Source organism: Lagopus muta, chromosome Z, assembly GCF_023343835.1.
Source record: "Lagopus muta isolate bLagMut1 chromosome Z, bLagMut1 primary, whole genome shotgun sequence".
Classification (NCBI taxonomy): Eukaryota; Metazoa; Chordata; class Aves; order Galliformes; family Phasianidae; genus Lagopus; species Lagopus muta.
This window is the reverse complement of record NC_064472.1, coordinates 73,466,614-73,485,784: the sequence shown is the minus strand read 5'-3', so window position 1 is coordinate 73,485,784 and position 19,171 is coordinate 73,466,614. Positions and strand designations below refer to the sequence as shown.

At 43.3% G+C, this 19,171-nt stretch overlaps 1 protein-coding gene across 1 annotated transcript; it reads right to left on the bottom strand.

The window, feature by feature from the left end:
* Nucleotides 1-2,097: 2,097 nt before the first annotated feature.
* Nucleotides 2,098-17,781, bottom strand: CDO1 (cysteine dioxygenase type 1). Its single transcript, XM_048932100.1, has 5 exons — nucleotides 17,490-17,781; nucleotides 15,632-15,709; nucleotides 13,550-13,707; nucleotides 10,907-11,076; nucleotides 2,098-8,650 (listed from the first exon to the last, which is right to left on the bottom strand). Exons 1-5 carry the CDS (start codon nucleotides 17,666-17,668, stop codon nucleotides 8,621-8,623), a joined length of 615 nt encoding a protein of 204 aa, XP_048788057.1. The 5' UTR covers nucleotides 17,669-17,781; the 3' UTR covers nucleotides 2,098-8,620.
* Nucleotides 17,782-19,171: the final 1,390 nt, after the last annotated feature.

Sequence of the window (19,171 nt, the reverse complement as noted above, 5' to 3'; positions counted from 1 at the left end):
GTCCTTACTAAACAGAAATAAATCTTTTCTTGGCACTCTTAATGTTTGACATAAGCTATTTGCAGCACAGTAGTAAGGGTAGCAATAACATTGAGAAATCACACTGTTTTTCACTGTTAAGTAGTTGCCCTTTCACCAATCAATATTTGCAGATATTTTCAGGAGGAATATTTCCCTCAGAGTCCTCAAAGGAAACTGTCATGGCGAGATCTTACAAGATCCTAGGAAGACTATGAGTTTGATGGAAAAGTGTTAAAAAAAAAATTGTTAGGGAGCTTATTTAAGTGAGGGATTTTAGTCTTATGACTTTGGGGTCACTGCCAAAAGGACTGTTTGGTCCAAGATCATCATTTTTCCTTCCATGCTGTGTAATACTTCATGTATGGATATTTAGATCCTGGTTATTTGAATCCGTAATCAAATCCACAATCCCAGAGCATGAGGTAGTATGTAGATAAACCTAAATGCTGACTTAATGTGTTGCTACTCATCCATGAGAAAAAGCAAGCTGAAGCAGCTTCAGGACGTTATATTCCTTAACATCATTACAGCACCTGCAAGAAACTGTAGTTCCAAATTGTCATCCAGCAGGTGGACCTGGTGCAACATCAGCATATTTTCTTGTTTCCCAACCCCCTGGATGTAGCTGGTGGTTGAATTCAACTGTGACCTGACTACCATCCTTTCCTTCCCACTCTAAACCAAGAATAGCTGAAAAGATGTGCAGCTGCTCATGAACTCTGGTGACTTACCACTCCACGTGTAACATCAACTGGACACCAGTTTCAGTTTGTCTTTATAGGTATAGCCACAGGCTGCAGTGTTCAAATGCACCTTCAGCTAGCCCTGTGACTGGTCTTTGGAAAACAGATGGGCAGGTAGATGGCTGTAAGTAGTAATGACTTTGTCCATTCTAGTTCACTGGTGGTGAGTCATGATCTTAAGTGTTCCTCACTGAACTGTACAGCTGTTTCAGTCACCTAATCTGACAGCTGATAGCCCACGGTTTCAAACCTCTGTACCACAGTACAGCCTGCTCAGAACAGAGGTCACAAACCCAAGCTTGAGGCGCTGAAAATGTGCAGTCATTTGCAATCGCTTCATTTTATTTCAAGTGATAGTAAGAGGTATTTTTCAGGTATCCAAACAGAGAGAATCAACTGTTCCGAAGAAATGGCTTTTCACTTGAGTGAACATTTAGTGTTCACCTCAAATGTGAGGTGAGCATTTAATACTGCAGTAACTCTTTGACTCATTAACTTACTTACAAGCTGCCCCACCAGTTCAAAGATGGGAATTCCAAAGGCATTCTACATGTCAATATTTAGGTCTTTTTTTGCTCAACTCCAACAAGTTTTCAAAACCCTGCCTTTTTTTTCAGTATGATTCCATGGAAATAACTTTCTGTTTGTTTTGAATCACTTTAAGCTCTGTGAGAAGACCTGCACAAGTGTTTGGGACTTTTTGATGATGAAAGGTGCTTTTATTGAATATTATGATTATGATTCAGAGTTCAAAGACTACTAAAAAATGCTGCGTTATCTCCTGTGGGAATGGGCCTTCCCCATAAAATAGCATCTGATACTTCCAGATCCTTTTTCAACATGTGTGTTGTTACAATAGAAGTGCAAGGCAACTCAGCTGTCGACACTTCACAAAGCCATTTCCTCTCCTTATACTTTGGCTCTCCATGGAAGCTGATGATATGTCAGACAGCACTAGCAATACAGACTAGTTAAGAGGGTGGAAAACTAGCTGCACTTTCACAGAGCTTTCTGCCATCTATGACAAAAAGTTACCAGCTTGACTCTACTTCAGTTTATCTCCTATTAAAGGACTTCATATTGCTCTCACACCACAGTTTGATACGAAAGGAATAAGGAGTTTTAGGGACTTAAATGCTGCAAAAGTTCAAGCTATTTAAGCAGTGAACGCATGACTCAACTCATGTGGCATATCAGAGTCTAATACATGGCATGAGATCTACCCATGGATGGACAGCTCTGGCAATAGCACACTGCATTTGAGAAGCAGCGATAAGATGCATTCCTGTACCTTACCGCTTCTTTTTCATTAAGAACTTTGAGTACTTTTCCTGCTTTTGGTATGAGAAAATTTACAATTGCAGTATTGCACACCTCTGCAAAATGCCCTGATGGGCTTGCTAGCAGTGATACAAAGACTGGGGCGTCTTCAGATAACCTGAGCTGGTTTTTCAAGTGTGCTGTACCAACACAGCAGGGACCTAAATCAAAATCTAAATCACAAACTGTAACACAAGGGTTTTATTTTTCCAAGATATCAGAACCCCAAAGTAGGTACTAGAAATGAAAGTATCTCCTTCATGAGCTCATGCTGCAACGAAGCAGTGAGGTGAAGTGCAAAAGCAGAGAGGAGTTTTGTTTGCTTTAACTCATGCAATGAGACAGGGGGAGGTTTTTCCTTTCACACTTTTCTTTTGCCCGGCTGACGTAGTTTTGACTGCTCCGGGCCAGCACGAAGCACCAGGTGTTGAGGCCTTTCTGAAGCCACGAGTGAGTTCCTCTTCCATTTGTCAGTAACCATGTTTATTGCGGGCCACAGTCTGAAGTTTCAGGTAATAAATTTAACCAAAATGAAGCACTCATTTCCAGTGAAGGCTTAAAATAAGAACTATTATGTCAACGGATGTAGAACATTATGTCAGTCAATGACTGCATTTCTACTTCAGTGTATGCTGAGTAAATATCCAGCTGACAAAATCTTCCTCCAGCCTCCAAGTTTAAAGAGGGCTGTTCTGCACATTTCCCTTGGAGTGAGCTTTTTCAAATGCCATTTCCTTCTCTGTGCATACAGAAGAAAAGATCCTTGTAACTGTAACTCCAGGCCCCCTCAGAGACTTTGTCACCACAGTGAAATTGTTGTGTGCCAAAGGTCCCATTGCCTCCCAGCAGGTTTAAAGCTTTTCAGTGGGGTCAAGCCACGGCTGCTGTAACTGCACGTTGCCAGACCTCAGATGCACTTACAGAGCACTTCTCTAATCTCCAGAGCTGTTCCTGCTCCTCAGAGCTGCCTGTCCTTGTACTTATGGCAGCATCAGGGCCATCTTCCAGGCAGGTGATGGACAGGAGGTCTCTGCACTGGCTCACCACTGCTGTTTTGCAATTCTTTTAAGGGCAAAGCTTTGTACCTGCCTGCAGATAGGTGCAGGGGAAGAGACACATGCATGTCTGTTTGATCAGAGTGCGAATGGCAAACATGTGATGTGTCCCAGGGGCAAGGAGGAGCATGAAAAATAAGGTGAATTATGAGCCAATTACCAGAATTTTTTATATCTGTGGTTCAGGAGAGGATATATCAAGCTTGGAAAAAACTGCAAGTATAGTTACTTTTCACATTGTCGTTCTCAAGGGTCAAGAAGGAAGTGTGCATCAGTTGTCCAGAGATTAATCTTTCATAGAAAATAAAGCACTCATTTATTTGTACAGCAGTTTTGTAGGGAACTGGATAGTGAAAGCAGAGGTGAGACAGGTCTGGAGGATAAATTGTTTTGTTACTTATTTAAGAAATAAAACAAACATTTTCTGTGTTTGTAAGGATAAGCAAACAGTTCAGAAGCATTTATCTGTCCCCATTTTGGGGGTCATCCACTTGTGAAGAAATGCCTGAAAAAATGTTGCTAAGTACCCACAGGAGTCAAGCATTTGAGATTGATAATTGAATAATGCTTCACACAAGCTATAGGGGTCAGAACTATACTTGAAGGCCCAATGCAATTCTCCTTTACCAGTCAGAGGAGCTGGAGTTACTGCCAGTGCCTGAGTTAAGGATGGCAAAGGCTTTCATGGGATAAACTGGTAGGAGCACAATATATATGCAGGCTACTCCAAAAGTAATGCCTCCAATTTATTTTCAGGAAACTACAACAGGTAGAAAGAGCACAATAACACTAATTGACAAAGCACAGGTTTTCAACACAGCTACCACCATTAGCTGTGCATTTTTGCCAATGATGAACAGGAGCCTGTATGCTGCTCTTTTATAAGCCTGTACCAGAGGAGATGCCCACTGTCGCTATTGTCACAGCTGAAACACACCATTCACTGCCGTGCTGTGCTCACGTCCACTGTTTGGTGTCCATAAATAATCAGCAAGCAAGCACACACTGCCATGTCAGACACCATTCTGTCAGACTGCCCCTCTGCTGCCATCTGTCCCACAGCAACAACGTAGAACGGAATATTGGTGGGAAGGTTCAGCCATTACTTCCATGTCACCACCATCTGCCCTTGACATCATGAGCCAACACAATAAAACAGGAGGCATTCTTTTGGAGCAGCCCTCCAGATGAAGCATTGAGCTTCAAATTGTTCTGCTTCTCTCTGCAGAGTCACCATAGGTACATCACCTCTTTTAACCTGGGAAGGGTTATATCCTTGCAACACAGCTTTCTCTTGAGCACGACAGGAGTGTGGAAAATAACTATAAAGATTAGCTAGTGAATAGCACATCTTGTATCTTTGTGGTTTAGGGAAAAAAAAAACACCAAACCTTTGTAATGGAAACAGAGCTATGTGTAAGGTGGATTTTGGTTCTGCTATGTCCTTCTATACACTGTCAAAGGAAGAAGAAGAAAACCAAATTTCAAGATACTTAAATAAGTGCCATTCAGGTTTAAATAAACAAAACAAAGCAAAAACAAACAAACAAGCAAACAAAAAACTTATCTGCTTACTCTAGGATTTTGTAGTGAGTTAAAGTAACTGTGGGCGCAGTTATTCCCAGGAACATTAAGAAACTGTTCACTCAGCAAGGGACCCTCTCTCAGAAACAGCTCCTGTTAGAGGCTTCAGGGCTCCCACACTTGGCATGAGGAGAGAAAAAGCTGCTCACCTTCTGGCCACATGTCAGCACAACACAGCTTGGTGAGCTTGTGTGAACCTCATCAACCACAGCCACACAGACCGAGGTGGCATTCCCCAAGATGTCCCTGTTGTCAGCCCTTTCCCACTTTAAGCTACAAACCCTGTCTGACTACAGAATGCCTTTGATATACTACTTCACCTTCAAAATTTCTAATAATGGCTCCCCAAAAGAACAACAAAAACAGCAGACCTTTGCAATTGGCTGAACTGATGGGAATACTGCACTTCGCTGTGCTCCTAGCATTGTCTGGCCTCCCTGCACCTTTCTGTTGAATCTCCTTCACTGGATTTGCAGTGAAGTCACCAAATCACCCTCAGACTCACCTGCTGTTGTCAGCCTGATGAGGTTAGCCACATTAATAGCTTAGAGCAGTATCTCTGACCACTTCACAGCAACCCCAGCAAATGTTGAACCAGCCCTCCTTCATAGTGACCCTGCTCAACAGCACTTACTGGTTGAAAGCACATAAACACTGAACATCTGCTCATTACCAAGTGACAGCTATTTGTCATCCTATGGCATGTTGCTGCCTCATCAGCTAGCCAGTTGGACTGCTCTGAGCCCAAGGACTTTCACGTGCCAGGATTAATACATTGGCTGTTCAGCCATAATAATGTGTAAATACTAATTTGCTACTCCTGGTTTCTGCGTTTTAAGTCAGCACAGGTTACATGAACACATTTGTGCAAGTGAAAGCATGATTTTCCTCATTGTATCCTGTGATACGGGGGCTGGTCCAAAAATAATGCTTTCTATTTTATCACATTAGCCCTTGACATCAGAGGTGGATGGTGGTGGTGCAGCAGTAGGGTTGAATCCCCCCACCAACATTCCATTACATTTTGTTGCCATGTGACAGATGGCAGCAGGACGGCATCTGACAGAATGGCATCTGACATGGAAGTGCATGTGAAATAAAAGTGTGTCATGGGATTCGTTCATGTGGTAAAGTTCGCACCCACTGACATTCGTAGATCCTTGCTGAACGTTTATGGAAACCAAACAGTGGACATCAGCACAGTGAAGTCACGGGTGGAGTGCTTCAGCAGTGGTGACAGCAACAGTGATCACATCCATCGGTGCAGAACTTTATGAGTGAGGCTCTTATTCACTGCTGGCGAAAAGGCATAGCTAATGGTGGTGACTGTGTTGAAAACTACTGATTTGTAGCTGAGAATTTGCTCCATCAAATATTGTTATTGTGCTCTCTATATCTGCTACAGTTTCCACGGAAACAAATAGGAAACATTACTTTTTCAGTGACATATGTATTTATTGATTCTGAATTGCTTTCCATAGGTGTTAGCTTGTGCTGTCTAGAGCACAAGATACATAGCTATTACTTAGCCATTAGCAAAGAAGTTGGCTGTGGTATGTCTTTGGCTCAGCATTTCTCTTGACATTTCTTGCATTGGTGTCCATAATGCTGGCTATGCTATCCCCTTGCCTCTAATATGCCAGGCATAAGTACCTTATTCTGAAACTGGAATTCCTGTATTATTCTATGTGATGTATGATGCCCTATTTACCATGGGTAAACAGTGTTTGAGCCAACTCATGTAGAGGGTTTCTACCTATTCTGCTAATATTTCTTCTGTCTCACTTGCTAGGCACGTACCTCTGAGGTGTACCCCTGAGTTTCCATATTGCTGATCTCAGTGCAGCTAACTGCTTCTCTGATCACTGTTACGCTCCTTGTCTGTCTCTGAGCTTCCCAGATCATCTGACCTGACAGAACCTGTGCTCTATGAACTGTTGGATTCGCCCTTTAATTTTAGCTAGTAAGCAAAAGCATGGACACAGCCATGAGCTATCTGCTCTCAGTGACCCTGCAGAAGCAGAGCACCCAGGTGACATAGCCTTAGCTCATCTCTGATGCTCACAAGACAAACCACGTCAAATCTTAACTGGTCAACATTTGTCTTGACAAGAATTGGTTCCTGTGAAAGACAAAAAAATACAAAACAAAACAAACAACAAACAAAAACAAAACAAAAAAAAAAACAAGCCATGCTACACCTCAGGGTATGCCAGAGCCCAGAAAAATCAGAGCATTATTTATGTCTGTGGTGTCAGTGCTCTTAATATTACTTCCAGTTTGGGGCCGTGCATCTCCTTAATCTCCTGCCCACTGGCACAGTGTCCAGTTCCACCTCTCGCAGACAGTCCTCACTGCTACAGCTTCCTCCTCTTCTTTTGCCTCCAGGACTGCTTTGACTTTCATTTCTCTTCCTCTTTTACTTCCATATCTTTAGTCCCTCCCCTGTGCAAAGCACACAGAGCCTTCCTGCAGGCTCAAAGAGTAAGTGCAATTCAAAGTCATAGAATCACAGAACCACAGAATCATAGAATCCTAGAATGGCCTGGGTTGAAAAGCACCACAATGATCACCTAGTTTCAAGCCCCCTGCTATGTGCAGGGTCGCCAACCACCAGACCAGGCTGTCATAGCTTAATTTTAAAACTGTGACACTGCTTAAGCATTTTCTGAAAATCTGAAAGAGCCTCCTTGGAAACAGGGCCTCACCAAGTAAATAATATTTTCTGGGCTGGTCAAGATGTGTGATTGATCTAAAGAGATTACTGTTAAGACTTACATTGCTAACTGAGTAATGAGCCTTCATCTAATGAGACATTCCACACATTTGCCATCAATGTACTATCTGTGTTCAGTGATTAGCACAGCCTCAGTGAGGGCAGCTTCAGTGATGTTTGTACATTTAAGCAGTTAACTTTTGTTAAAGATGGTGATTTCCTTGTAGTTAAATTTGAAAATAAAACCAAGCACTGGTGAACTCAGTGGCAAATCTCCCACCAGCTTAATTGGCATCAGGATTCTCTGCGTGTTTGAAATAATTCCAGGTTTCTAAATCCTTATTTAAAGGATTATTGCTTGAGTAAGTCTTTTACGGTTATGGCCAATGTGGACATTAATAAAGGGTGATGAAAATCTCAGTTACAAAGAGAAAAAGGCTGAAAACTATTAAATCTGTGCACAAATCCAGTTTTATTTCAGTTACCTGAAAGGACTTCAGTAGCTACACAGAACACTTTGGAAACTGGACATCAGCTGTGTTAAGTATGATTAGTCTTATTAAAACCCCAAATCTCTGCCCAGTTTTGAAAATCACTGTGCGTGAAGCATTTTGCTGCTCCTGTTTAAAACAAGATCTGACAAATGAAATTGTAAAAAAAAAAAAAAAAAAAAAAAGTAAAAAATGCACAAAACTATCAAAATGGCTTAGATCATTAAAACCTAAAAGAGTTAATTAAAAAAAAAAAAATCTGCTGATTGTATCTAGTGTACTACTCATAGGTACAAGTGACTGGAAGCTTACAAATGTACGTGGTTATTAATTACACTGAGAATTTACATACATCTAGGGCCATTAAGCAGTGCCAGATGATGTTTAAAACCCTATTTCTGATACTCTCAGTGTGCTAACAGAAGCAGAATCAAAAGGAGGCTAGAATCAGAAAACAAACTACTTAATTCTGACTTGGCAGTAGCCCAAGGAAAGGCATCTAACCTCTGAAGTAGTTGATGGCACTAGCTGGCTTAGTGTCCCGTGATCACCATTCACTCAGGGAAAATGGGGGTTTGCTGGAAGCTGCCCTAATGTACATCTACACACAAAGTATACAAAGAGCCACACGAGTCTTCTGTCCCTGGTTCAACATTCAGCAGGTCTTGTGCAAACGCGTGCTGGTGCTCCTCAGTTGTTCTCCTGTGGCATTGCCATGGCCTGCAAGTGAAAAGGACAGGTTGCTGTTTTAAGGAAAGAGGCACTGACTGTCCTTGCTCTTGGTGCACTAGTTCTCTGTACTGCTCGCAAGGCATTCCACACATTTTATAGAAGGTGCTCTGAACGTGATCAAAGCAGTCTTGTCATCCATCAGCTCTGAGTGTGACCACGAGCAAGGCCTTGGCCAAAAAGGCAGCTGAAGGAAGCAGGCCTGAGCTCACAGCCATCTGATGGAAGTGGGAAGTCCAGCCTGAACAGCAGGCTGTAGTGAGAAACTGCCCTCCCCAGTAAGACCAGTGGCAACAAGAAGTGCTGGTGTGCTTTGGAACTGAAGGCATTGCCAGCTTTACCTCAGGAACTTTCGCATCAGAGCTCTTACAGTTTGTACCCAGACTGTGTCAGATGTAACTTCCATGGGCAAGGCTATGGTAGCATAAGGACATGCTATTTTAATTATTAGACCTACATGACTTATTTACCTACAGAATTTACTGCAGAATTAATGAATTAAAACTCCAGCATAGCTAGAAAACTCTAGAGATTTACCTGAATGTTTTACTTGCAAAAAACGGGAAGCACTGAATGTGCTTTGGTTAGGCAGATTTCACTAGTAAAAGATGTATATGTGTGCTTCACCTTACACTCTCTGTATTTTTAACTGATAGCTCTCTTCCTTTTGTGTGTCTTTTTGAGATAAGGTAAGCAGAAGGAAGCCTGAGTTTCCACCGAGCTTTCCAGAAACCCTCACCCTGTCCAGAAGGCTTTGGTAGCGTGAGGTCATTTAAGATGACTGGGTGGCCCAGCCCAGACACTGCTTTTCCCATTGCTTCAATTTAATCTGCAGCATCTCATGCAAAAGACCCAGTGACTAAGATTTACCTCTGTCCAGCAAGCCAGATCCAATTCCCCACAAAGATACAGGCATTGTCAATTGTTTATAGATTAAGAGTAGCAAAACAGTCCAGGACTAGTTCTGCTTGCTGTCTTACATTTTTCATGTTCAATAAGCACTTAAAACAAAAAGGAAGCAGGCAAATACAAAACTCCCATATTAATTTTATTAAATATTTTTTCACATAATTTCCCCTAGAAATCTGAATTAAAAGTTTGGGTTTACTTTCTCAAAGACCTTTCAAAAGTGTGAGTATTAAAGTTTGTGTTTTAGCCATTTGGCAAAGTAATCATATAATGTGACAAGCTTCCAATAATTTACACTGTTCTCACTGATTACATAAAAATTCAACACGATCTTACTTAGGGCTAACTCTGTTAAACTACTGAATTTCTGGCTTCTGTGCAGGGTGAAATTGTTCTGCAACTAAGAGAACACAGTCATTGAACTTCCCATATGGCTGACCAATAAGAATCTATTTTCTCCCCTTTTAAGAGGTTTGGTTTCCCAGTGCATGGAATAGTGCTAGCAGGAGCCCTAATAAGCTCTCACAGATGTCCTAGCACAGTCTCCTAATGCTTATGTTAAGATTTCTATTCTACCCAAATACAACCTCATGCAGTTGCTTAAAAATGCAGACAACAGCCAACCAGCCAACTCTTTCTCAAATCATACTTTTTCCATTTCAAAGTTTCAGTTGTGAAGAATTATATTCAACTTATTAAAAAATGCTTCAGTTCACTGTAAGTTACGAGGCTTAAAACATCTGACTTGAAAACTGGTGCTTTTTGGCAGAACAGTTTATACGGGAAATGTTACACATGACTTAAACTGGATAAAACGATCTGGCCTCTTTGCTGTTTTCCATTGACTAGGTTGCTTTTACCATCATTTGCTGCCTGAAGGCATGCAGCTAAGGGCCAAGTTCTCATTTCCCAGCACAGAACTTATCTCCTGCTGACCAAAGGGAGGTAGGCTGTTTCAGCACTCACACAAATTGGTCAACTGAGTCCACAGGAAAGAGGAAAAGAGGTTGTGGGCTGAGCAGCCAAATCCAGCGTCATCACCCACATGTGGCAAGTCCTCAGATTTGGTTTTCCCATTTATAAAATACATGGCTGTGTTGCCCTACTCTCTTCCAAAGTAGAGAACTGCACACCAGGGGGTTGCTAACAGAAAAACTGAGTGGTGTTTGGAATCAGGCTTTACACTGATGCCAGGCATGAGTATCCCGGGAGCTCCTGCCTGAGCTGGGCAGGCCCCAGGTCCACTGCTCCCACATGCAGGGGCAAGAGGGCAGCCCTCAGCCCCAGCCCTGTGCTCGGAGCTGAGGGCTGCTGGGGAGCACACTGCCTCCTACTTACACAGGGAGTCCTTTCTCCAAACTGGCTGTAGAAGGTCATCTTGACTTTGTGCTTGTGCCCCGTCCTCTGGTCAAAGGTGTTGCAGCTGTCAAAAGGCGGGCTGTACAAATGCAGGCTGACAGCAGTCTCTGTGTGGCTGATGTTCTCCACACGGTGCAGGCCAATGGAGTCTACACAAGTTGCGGCACGAAACAAGAAGTTGAGTTAACAGGCAGATTTAATGAGATCTCAAATGCCTGGGAAAAAAAAAGTTATCTAAACTTAAACCAGTGAGCAAGCCAGTTAGGCATTCCTGCTCTTTTAAGGGCAATGCATAACTCAGCGCAGGGAATCTGACTGCTGATCTCCAGCACAGGTTCCTGAAAACTTCAAATCACCTTACAGCCTTTCACACCTCCCATAATGCTGGATTATCTGCTACTGGCTGGGGGCCAGTAGGAATACAGAAAAGCCTGAGGACAGCCTGTCAGCTGTTTTCAAGCTATCATTTCCAAAGGAGCTCAAGGTAATTTAATTTCCTCAGAGATGCTGTTATAGATCCTCTAGAGGCAGGACAGTTCATGTTTCTTAAAAACATCAAGATGTTCTTCAGGGAGGAAGTTTTTGTATTTCTAATCCTTAGCCCAGATAACAAGGACGTCAGTCATGTTGTCAGCTACTTGTATCTGGGGCAGAGACATAGTTATCTTCTGTTGGAGGCATCTGTTTACTAATTAATCTTTCCAGAGTGTTAGTTTGGAGCACAACAGCCTTCTCATTTGTCTGGTCTTTTGAATAAGGTGACAAATTACTAGTGACTGGCACACTCCCAACCTTAGCTGAATAGCAAGCATAATTGAACTTGTAATAAAACAAGGCACTGTCTGTTGTGTGGCTACTAACAAAGTAATGGTGCCTGCTGGAGCAATGGAGTAGAAATCAAGCAGTCACATGAAAATGTAAGGTATGAAGGATCACATCCACCCCCAAGAGAACATTTCCATTCTGCAATAAATTTGAGCTTTTGAGTTACGTAGAAGAGACCTTGTATTCAAATTCATGACCCTGCTGTAGAAACAATTCAGGCTTTTGTACCTGCACTGATTTGTTATATAATACCTACACTGGTATTGCACAATGCTGGCATATTGCTCTGAATCCTATGGGCACTTTTAACTTTGGTAACACTGGAAGTGTAAGCTCCAGGTGTCATTACCATAATTTATTTAGATAGGGGGTGTGCTGTCCTAATTCTGTGCACATGCAATAGACTTGAACTCAGCTGAGTGGATTTTAACCTCAGAAGTAAAGTACAACAGTAGCCAAGAAGCATGCAGTGAAAACATGAAGCACACTGTTGAAGTATTTCAGGTAACCAACACACCGCCAGTGTTTTCCTTCTAGTTGTTTTTTATCTATCTGCTTTATTAGTCATTTATTTTTAAAGCAAACTGTCAGCCAGGAAACATGTCAGAGATCCAAACTGGCCCAGAAAAGCAAATATCAAATTTGTTTTAAACAACAGAGAAAGTTTGGATTAGTTGCACATGCAGTATAATTCCTTGCAAGGGAAATAGTTGCACAGTGAGGAAGATCTATACAAGCATGAGAACCCCTTGGCAGTGGTGTGGGAGCAACCCTTTCATCAGCAGACATGTCAAGCTCCTGTCTGCATTTCCTGCCCTGTGGATTTTCTGATTTCAGTTAACACAGCATTCGTTCAACAAAGGGCTGCAGAGTCCTGCTCTTGCTTCCTCCACGCTTAATACACAGCTCAATATGAGGCTCTGCTAAGGAGCTCCAGGGCTCAGCCCCACCAGGTGCATGCTCCAGCTTCTAAGCCATCACACAGAAGCAATCACACCATCACACTACTCAGCAATACTCACTGCCCTTCAACACGACGTGTGATGTCTTTCATAGGATCAGACCATGATAACCAGCTGGTCACTACCAGATGGTCCTCAGCACAGCACAACACGCTGAAACCATGGGTACGCACAGCAGCACAGCTGTAGGTATCTGGGCAACCATGCTGCTGGAGACTTGGCTGTCTCTCGGTGCCCGTGAGGTGAGGCAATCGTTTTGTAAACTGAAATGCTCAAGTCTGCCCAGCTGTGCTGACACTGCACTTCAGCACTATGCTCTCCTGATGGTTTGGACAATAAACCTGCGGATCAGGGCCTTTGCTTCTGCCTGCTCCGTGTACTCCATCAACAGCTTTTGTATTTTTTGTCCCAGGATTTCCACTGCTTACCAAAAGGATTACTTCTTTGGAAAAAAAATACAAAGATTAAGATGATTAAACTGTCAAACCTTTAGTTCCCTTATTTCTCACAAAAGCTCCAAGTTTATAAGCAATTTCAGATATTTATTAGGGACACAGCTCTGAATGGAGTAGAGGAGCTATCTAGCACATCTAAGCATCAAGCAATTGTTGCAGTTATGAGCGAGTTGAAGGACTATTTTATTTGTTTTACCGAACGTAAATGCGCAGTTTTGTGCAGAATCTAAAGATCCCTGTTCTTTGACAATCATGCAAAATGCCATAAGCATCATACTACTAGATGCAGGAGACTATTTAGAGAGCACACAAACTCTTTTGCTAGAAATGGGACTCAAGGACAAGTAGTTGTCAAACAACAAGCTGTTAGAAGAGCTTACCATTAATATAGGCACATTGATTTTCTCTCAAAACTCGCTCTGATTTCTTAGTCATTTCACCATTCCCTTTTTTCTCAGGCCATTCAAACAGAGTCTCCTTTAGATTTCCCTGGAGAATCTTCATAAAGCAGTGTGAATCAGTGTGGTCATGGATGCTGCTATATATGTGAAAAGAATAACCAAACTCAGAGGGATATGCATATTTAAGTACTGCAAGCTACACAGATGGCACAACATACAGTATCTGGATGTAGCCTAAGAATTATACTCAATTGCACATGGGTCATGCACAGTAACCTTAGGAAAAAAGAAAAGAAAAAAGGCAAGGACATCCAGAGGCACTAGGATATACCTACTTAAAAACAACCTGTTAGAACCATACTGGGATAAGTTTACACGTAGCAGGATTTAAGGAAACATCAGATATTGGTCAACATGTGACCTCGCCAGGGAAAAATACAAAGGAAGTCTAAGAAGGACGGAAAAAAACATCTTCAGAACAGCAAACTCCTGTGGGCCAAGAAACAGAACAATGCTTTCCAGTGATCTCCGGGCAGAGGCCAGAATAAACTTGCAAACACATCTGATATTTGCAGATTCACCATGTTCCCCCCAAAACGTGGGATAAGTTACTGACTTCCACTTAATTTCTACAGAGTCTCTACTGTTGGGGTGCATAGGCACTTACTGAATAAAGAAAACACTCTGATAAGTACAACCAGCTATAGTAACCTGTTAATTTCACTGGTATGGCAAAAATGAACAAAAACAGCAGGATTTGGCACAATCTGTGTGTTTGCTTGGTCTGTCTCCTTGCTCAGAACTATTTGCTACAATTGTAGATACGTGGGCTGGATTTTATTTGGTTTTATTTTTTTTAAATAGAGGACTAACTGTTAGAGCAGCCAGCAGACTGGGACAAAGGGAGACATCTCTGTTCACTGGGTTGATGGAGGAAAGGGGAATTTGGCCTCTCTGAAGCACAGTCCTATTGAATTTCAATTAAAAACTCGGTATTTGTACATTACTGCTTTCAATAAACAAACTTCTTCAAATGTTTTATTTCTTCAATAAAAAAAATCATTTCCCCTACAAAGTGAGATGTCAAAAAGGCAGAGCTTACTTCAGGCACGGAACACTTCACAAACGACACATTGTCACAGTCCTTCCACAAGCCATGAGAACAATCTGATCCTCCTCACATAGGAAGCAGAAATCTGCTTGTGGTCTCTGTCTAGCTCCAGTAAATGCTCATTCAACTCAAACAGAGATTGACATAAATCACAGCCTTTGTGACAACAGCCCAGAAGGACCAGCAGTGCTGGACTTGATTCTTACATGTCTCTGGGTATAATAACTTCAAGGCATCCAGTAGAGAATACCACAAAAGTTCGCTATGCGTGCTCGATTAAAACAAACAAAAACCTCGTCCTCGCAGCTCCCTAGAGCTGTTTTTATATAGAAGGCCAAGCAGCCAAAACCCACAAGTTTTGTTATTTCACGTTGCGTTTTGGCCAATGTTTTGTGAAGAACCCTCCGTGGGACAGGTCCTTCCTTCAGGCTGTAGGACACACGGCTCACAGGGAGGAGGAGGGATGCCTGAGCCCACGGATCAGAGTTCTCACCCAGATGTACTTTTATCGCCATGTGGCAGAGACTAGATTGAAACAACACAGGAGAGCAAAGGCTGCTTAAACTGGACCAAGTCCTGCTTCTGCAAAGCCTCTCTCACTGCAAAGTGAGGCAGATCTCCCAGAACCAGCACGGTCCATCCAACCTGCCCTACCCCCAGGACCCACTGCAGTCTGGGATTAAAAATGTCCTCCCAGAAAGGGAGTTTAATTGGCAAGAGTATTTATCTTAAACGCTCTAAAAAAGTCCGTGAGGTACAGCCTTGCAAAAACTAAACAAACAACCAAGTATTCAGGACTGCTATCCAAAATGAATAATGACCAGTTCTGTACTGCTTAATTTCCAGGTGTTTTCTAACAGCTCGTGCAGGGCTGATTATTTTCTTCTTCTCATTTAACAATGAAAGATACAGTAGCTTTATATCTGTTTGCTAAAGCTTTGAATACAAACCTGCCATGTCCTTCACCCCAGCACAAGATCATCAAGTTGAACTTTCCATTTCCATTGTCCACAAGATTTCTTGTGTATCTGCAATATAAAGTGTTTGCTTTTCTAACTGTACTGATATGCTCATGAAAGACAAAATTATATAAACACTGCTATACAAGCGAGCTGCAACATAAAAACCTTGTTACTGAAAGAAAAGTTTTTCTTGGAAAAAGTGAAGTTGAACTTTAAAGCTGTTTTTGCGAAAGTACTTTTTCCTCAGCAGGTAAAAATTGGACATAGTTAATATTTAACAGTCATATTGCTTTTGAATTACATAGATAGATCAGAGTTTGGGAACTGTGAGTCTAAGACTAGAGTGGTAGACAGGATCAAATCAAAATAGCTATTGAATGAAGTCACTCCAGCAGCTGGCTTATAATTAGAAACAGAAGACTGCTATGAAATAAGAAAAATACATGGTAACATCATTCTACAGCTATTTTTTGGATACTCTTGGCTCTTTCTCGTTACACAGCATTCACTTGAACTAGACCAAAAAAATAAAAATAAAACAAGTCAGGTTTTCACTTAGAACTTTGAGGACAAGGACAAGAGTATACACCTCATACCATAGTGTTCTTGTGCTTAGACCCATACCAACGGGTCTAATTTCTGCCAGCATTTCTCTAGCTTAAAGGTAGAAGACAAAATACTTGCTTTTAAAAGCTTTGCAATCAATGTGTATTCTAGAACATTATTTGCTCTTGAGGTTTGAGGGGGTTTTCTGAACAGCCACACTGGTTTCCTTGCACCCCTGGCATGCCTTTCCCACTCACCACACGCCGCTGAGAAGCTCCCTGCAGAAGCTCCCTCCTTTCTCTTTGCCTGGCAAACTGCTTGCCATACTGTGGCTCTATTGATTCAAGGCTCATGCCTCTAGCTGTTACAGTGCAGATCACCCATTGATTCTGTGTTAGCTTTAGTCATGATCATTAGCACTTTGCCAAATAAATCAAACTTATGCCCTTTAGAGATGCCTTGCTTTTATCTGAATTATGCAAGCACAGACACGCAGAAACTGCCTGATATCAGTTGATTTTGTAATAGTTTCTTCTTAATCCCACTCTATTGCAACAAAGATGGGAAGCTGACCATATTCAAAGCATAACACCTATGCCAATATGCTGCCTTTTAGCACTCATAATCTTTGTGTGCTTTAGATAGGCATAATTTCTCCTACCACGTCAGAGCACAAGCTATCAATGCTGGCAAAGGAATGGACTCTCCAAGTGTTGTTATTTCAGTCAGCAGGTCAGGCTGCCAGGCAGGCTGGCATTAGAAAGATCTCTAATCCTTACTTTCCTTAAGTTTGTGATTTGTCCCAAACAGAGAAAACACGAGATGAAGAGAGGTTAAAAACCCCAGACCACAGCAGCGACGTGAGAGGGAAGAGTCCGTTCGGTCTGCAAGTTTCAAGGGAGATGCTCAGACAAAATCCATCTATTTCTAAACGCAAGAGAAGGGAGCCACCAGCGGCAGGACCGGCCCAGCTGTCGCGCGGCGGATCGAAGCGCCCGCTAACCGCGCCGTCCCCCGGGGACGCAGCGCAGAGCTTCGCCCCGCGGAGCTCCGGAGCAACGCCCCCCGCTTCACCCCCGCGTCCTCCGGGCCCGAGGGGACCTGAGCCGGGCCGCCTCCATTGGCCGCCGCCGCCCCGCCCGCTCTCCGCCCCGGCTCGGCCCTCCGGGGGTACAACGAGGACCACCGCGCCCAGGTCGGGATGGCGGCCCGAGCCCGGCGTGCCGCCCGGAGGGGCTGCGGCGGGGCTGCGGCGGGGGTCGGCAGGGCGAGGGACGCGGCGGGGCCCCCGCTCGCCTACCTGTACTGGTCGAACTGGGCGTACTGCAGCCACTCGTCGGGGTTGCTCTCGTAGGACTCCATCAGTGCCTGCACCTCCTCCACACTCACTTTGTCCTCGGCGAAAAGCCGGTGGAGGATGCGGACCAACTCCTCCAGGCTCCCCGCCTTCCACATCTCCGTCTGCACCGGCTGCTCCATCGCCGGTCACTGTCCGCCGCGCTGCCTCGCCCGGCTCCGCCGCCCGCTTTTATGTGGCCGGGAGGCACGGCGGGAGCTGCCACCGCCCCGGCGGGCGGAGGGGCCGGGCGGCGACGGGCGGGACCGCGGCCAGGCCTGCCCGGCCCTGCGGCGGCACAGACCCCGGCGGGCGGGGCTCGGATCCCTGCCGCCGCGAGCCCCTCGGCCGGGGACGGCCGTGCTGCCGCCGAGGGAGGAGGCGGTGATTTCAGGCCGGCTTTGTAAGGTTTGCAAGAGCTGAATCTGTGCGTTGCAACCAGGAGACTCTGCTAACGATAGCAACGGCCGCTGCGTGGCTACACGAAAAGCATCCCTTCTTTGCAGCTGAAGAGCAGGCAAAGAACGAGCACATCACTTCCTTTGGTGGGATGTTCAGTGTTTGTTGAAGTCCAGGTATTTAAACACAGGAAAAAACATTATGCTTCCACTGTTAATTCCAGACACTTCAGAACTTTGATTTGTTTGGCACAGTGTTGATGGCATCATTAGAGATGCCTTTAGATGCAACAGGGGGGGCACTTTGTACCTCCCTGTGTTACAGTTGAGGGCTAGACTGGATTTACTTCCTGCAGTTTCACACTGCAGCTGTCGTTGGTTGTAGCTCACTCATAAAGCTGCAAACATAAATTCTTTCAGAATTTTTTATATATAAATTATATAAATATATATAATAAATTCTTTCAGTTTTTTTCTTTAACTTCATTACAAGATTGATATTCTTCTAGTATACTCCTTCCCTGTTCTCCTCCCTTTTGTTCCTATTCACATCTATTCAGGAATATTTTCACTCTGAATATTTCAACACGAGGTGTTAATCATGAAAACCTCTGAAGGAGTTCATTAATTGACTGCACGAAAATCATTAGGAACAATGGTTATGGATTTTTACTCACTGCACTGACAGAAATGGCACAAGGATCCGAGCTCATACACAGCAGTTGATGCTGTATATAACCTCAGTCATAGAGGCTGTCTGCCACTGACAAACTAAATAAAGTGGAGTGTTGTAATCCACACAGAACTGGAGTTGTCTTCACGTTATCAGTTGCCCTTTTTTGAAGAAGTATATGGCATTATTCCCATTTCATTTCTTAAAATCATCCGTTTATACTCCCATAGAAATTAATTAATGCTCATGTTCCTCAACCATTCACTGGAATACTCCTCAAGTCTGTAGGAGGCTTTATTCCATCAAATGTGATAGATGTTGTAACTAAGTTTTAAAACAAAAAGCATATGTCCATTTTAAGACTGGCTACTTGAATCTAGTTTGAAAAGGATGCCCAAAGCTACTGAGGCCAACAGCACAGTGGTTTTTGTTTTGTTTCTCTGATAAATGAGCCCTTTTCCTTTGCTTAACAGTGGCACTCAGTGGCATCTCTCAGAGGAGGAGACACATAATCATGTTTGGTGCTGCTGAATCTGCGTGGTGCTATGGCACCCACAGGACACCAGCATTTCCAT